This window comes from Camelina sativa, chromosome 19, assembly GCF_000633955.1.
Source record: "Camelina sativa cultivar DH55 chromosome 19, Cs, whole genome shotgun sequence".
Lineage (NCBI taxonomy): Eukaryota > Viridiplantae > Streptophyta > Magnoliopsida > Brassicales > Brassicaceae > Camelina > Camelina sativa.
The window spans coordinates 7,195,671-7,199,192 of NC_025703.1; the positions used below are offsets into that span (position 1 = coordinate 7,195,671).

The 3,522-nt window shown below is 39.7% G+C and overlaps 1 protein-coding gene across 1 annotated transcript; it reads left to right on the forward strand.

Moving 5' to 3' along the window:
- On the forward strand, positions 811–3,280 carry LOC104765306 (rab3 GTPase-activating protein non-catalytic subunit-like). The gene is made up of 8 exons (XM_010489003.2): positions 811–1,214; positions 1,374–1,508; positions 1,604–1,795; positions 1,949–2,010; positions 2,107–2,267; positions 2,342–2,490; positions 2,621–2,761; positions 2,849–3,280. Exons 1-8 carry the CDS (start codon positions 870–872, stop codon positions 3,029–3,031), a joined length of 1,368 nt encoding a protein of 455 aa, XP_010487305.1. The 5' UTR covers positions 811–869; the 3' UTR covers positions 3,032–3,280.

Consider the following 3,522-nt stretch of genomic DNA (forward strand, 5'->3'; position numbering starts at 1 on the left):
TTCGGATGCCTAACAAAAACCCAAAAATACTTCAAACCAAGATTCGAATCCAACTCCTTAACCCTCTTCTGAAAATCTAAATTCATGTCATGCTGCTCAATCTTCTCAAACTCTTCATGATTCTCCACTTCACCAATCATAGTAACACACTCATCAGAGATAGTACCACGAACAGGATCACCAACCACAACACCACGCCACGAGTAAGGTCCAAACTCCCCATACTTGAACCAATCATAAGGATGACGCAATCTAGGGTCATCCTTATCCATAAACCGAACCATCCTATCGTAACCAAGCCCAATCATCTCAAGCTCCTCTTCCGTGAACTTATCCGGGTGGCTACTGAGGATGTTGCTTCGACTCTTGTCAGGGTTATTATACAACCTGTAAAACAACGATTCCGCTAGCTTCTTAGACTTATCACGAGCGTTCCTCTTCACCTGCTTCCTCATATCTGCATCTCCTTCTATCCTCCCACCAGACGAACCTCCTCCAAGCTTCTTCTTGCTCCTCCCCGCCAAAGCACGCAAATCTGGCCTAAATCCACCATCATTTCTGAGCAAAAGCTCGAAGCTTTTGACCCTGAACGCATAGTTCCTCTCGGTAATAACTGGTAAAACCGAAACGACCCTTCGTACGCCGCAATTGGGTGGAGATTTACGGAAGGAGAAGCTAGGGTTCAGGGTTTTAGAAAAGGATAAATCTGGACTCAGCATTGCTTCTCTCGAAGTGAGCTTAGAGATGATTAGAGACGGTAATGATATAAGCCTGATGATACGACGACGTTTTGCTTCTGTGTCTCAACTAAAACAAAAAAAAATTTAAAATCTGATTTTTTTTTTTTGGTTGGGTTCAGAAGATCTGTGATGGCGAAGAGGATCCACCTGACGGAACTAGGCTGCATCGCGTGTGAGGAACTTAGCGAGCTAGGTGCGGGTAAAGAAGGGTGGCTAGTGAACAATCCGAATCTTTTATGTGCACTCGATTCTCACTCTTTAGCCCTAGCCAATCGTAATCTCATCTTGATTGTGAATTGGGGTGATCCTGATGCGCCTCGTGTCAAGATCAGACCCGATCTGTCTCCGATTGAGGCCGAGTCGATTACGGCGATTGAGTGGTTAGTGTTTGATGACGTCAGAGTCGTCGTTGCAGGGACTTCTTGTGGGTATCTCCTGGTTTACTCTGTTGCCGGTGATCTCATTCATAAGCAGGTTAAATTTTCGAACTTGATGTTTGCTTTAAGTGCGGAAACGTTGGTTTTATGAACAATGATGTCTCAGAACATTGTGGCAGTTCTGTTGTTGGGTTACCTTAGTTTACAGTAAAGAGATCTTATAGATGAATTACTTACTTCTTGTCTGTGTTTACAGATGGTACATCCAAGCCGTATCTTGAAAATAAGAGTACGAGGAACTAAGAAAGATTTGATACAAGAGACATCCGCTGAGGAGATCTGCTTTGTAATGCCTGGTATCATTGCCCGTTTTGATGGCTCCCACATTCAGGTATTGTTGTAATTTCTTTTGACAAAGTAGAACTTTTTGAGGTTATGTTTTGCTAAGTTCTGAGATTTGTTTATTTTTTGTCTGAGTTATTGTAGAGTATGCTTCAGAAATGGTTTCAAGAGAAAAATTCTAATTTTTGGGACCAAAAGAATAGAAAGGGAGATGTAGAAGATACTGGTAGTTTGTCCCAACGACTACCCTATCAGATATGGAATGTCAACAAGAATGGTGTGTGTGTTGATGCTACTGTCACTGGCGTAATGCCTCCTCCATTACTAGAACTTCAGGTGACTACTTATGTCTATTTATTTCATTGTGTCAAACTAGGAAAATAAGAGACTTCTCTGCAGTTTTTTTTGTGTGTAGAAAGCAAAAGAATAGAGAGACCTTTTTGGAGTTTGTTCCGGTTTATAAATCTGGCTAATTTTATTCTTTGACAGTCAAGTCAACGTTATTATTGTGCAGTGACCATTGGAGAGGATGCTGTAATCTCGGCTTACAGGTTTGTAATATCTTTGATAATTGTTTTTCATATTTTACTTTCATGATGTTCTTCTGTTCATTGAAGAATACTTTTTGTGATCACTTTCTTTTGAAGGCTCTCAGAAGACAGAGGTAGATCACTTGTCGGAGCGATTCTTTCAAAAGTTGTGCCTGCAGCTGCTTCAACCATAGCTTCTTTTTCTAAACTGATTTGGAGAAGTAATGATCAATCACCAAAGCGAAAGCCAGAAGCCAAGACTCAGTCATTTGCTCGAGGTACATTTTCATACCCTCTGATCACTTCACAATATATCACTCTGTGGCTTAACCTTGTCAAAATGTTGCTGCAGCATCATCCTTGACATGTATAAAGGACTACCCAAGGAAAGGCGAGAAGCTCACGTTATCCCCGAGTGGGACATTAGCTGCGATAACAGATTCTCTTGGTCGAATACTTCTGCTAGACACTCAAGCTCTCGTAGTTGTCCGGCTTTGGAAGGTTTGTTTTAACATCCTTAATACTTTTTCCCTTCGATCTCCTCTCTGTTTTTATAATCGAAGACAGTGAAGCCAGAACCAATGTGAAAACAGTCTAATGCCACATCTGACTCAACAACTTTATTTGTCAGGGTTATCGTGACGCAAGCTGTGTGTTCATGGAGATGTTAGCCAAAAAAGACAAAGGAAAAGGAGTAATTCACACAGAACCGGTAAAAAGTGATTACTGTCTATGCTTAGCCATTCACGCGCCACGGAAAGGCATCATCGAGGTAACAATGTCTTCTCTGAATAAGACAATAACTCTGTCGTTGTTTATGATTGATTATATGTGTGACTGATTCGCGAATTGTATCCAGGTGTGGCAGATGAGAACGGGACCGCGTCTTCTAACAATTCAATGTGCAAAAGGTAGCAAACTGTTGCAGCCTGCGTACAGGTTCGGATCAAATTCATCATCTTCTCCTTACATTCCTCTCGAAGTCTTCTTACTCAATGGAGATTCTGGCCAAGTCTCTATGCTCAACCGATCTCTCTCTTAAAAATTACTTCTAAACTGAACTTTCTTTCAATTCCACAACAGTTTCTCTAAACTTTTGTCCATAGCTAAGCCAAAGTCTCTAATTGAAATGTTTTCTAAGCAAGAAACAAAAACTTCGCAGTTGATTCTTAATATGTAATCAGTGCTCATTTTTTTTTTTTTACTTGCTTGTGATAGTTGGTTGGGTGTGATCTTATGATTTGTAACTTTACTTCAAAGATTCAACAAACACAGTAGTGTTATTCTTTAATTTAATCCACAATTATTATTATTTTTTTATCTGGATGCGTAATAGTATAAAATAGCAAGGAACGTTTTAGTCATGGTCCCAAGAAATAATCAAATCCAAGTTAATTTATTAAGAATTACTAATACTGTTTTCTTGGAAGCATCCCAAGATTAGTTTAATCATTTAGGATTAAGCTTTCCTTCTTTAAAATCAGTTTGATTACCAGACAGAGACCAAATGCACACAAAAAAAAAAAAAAAAAA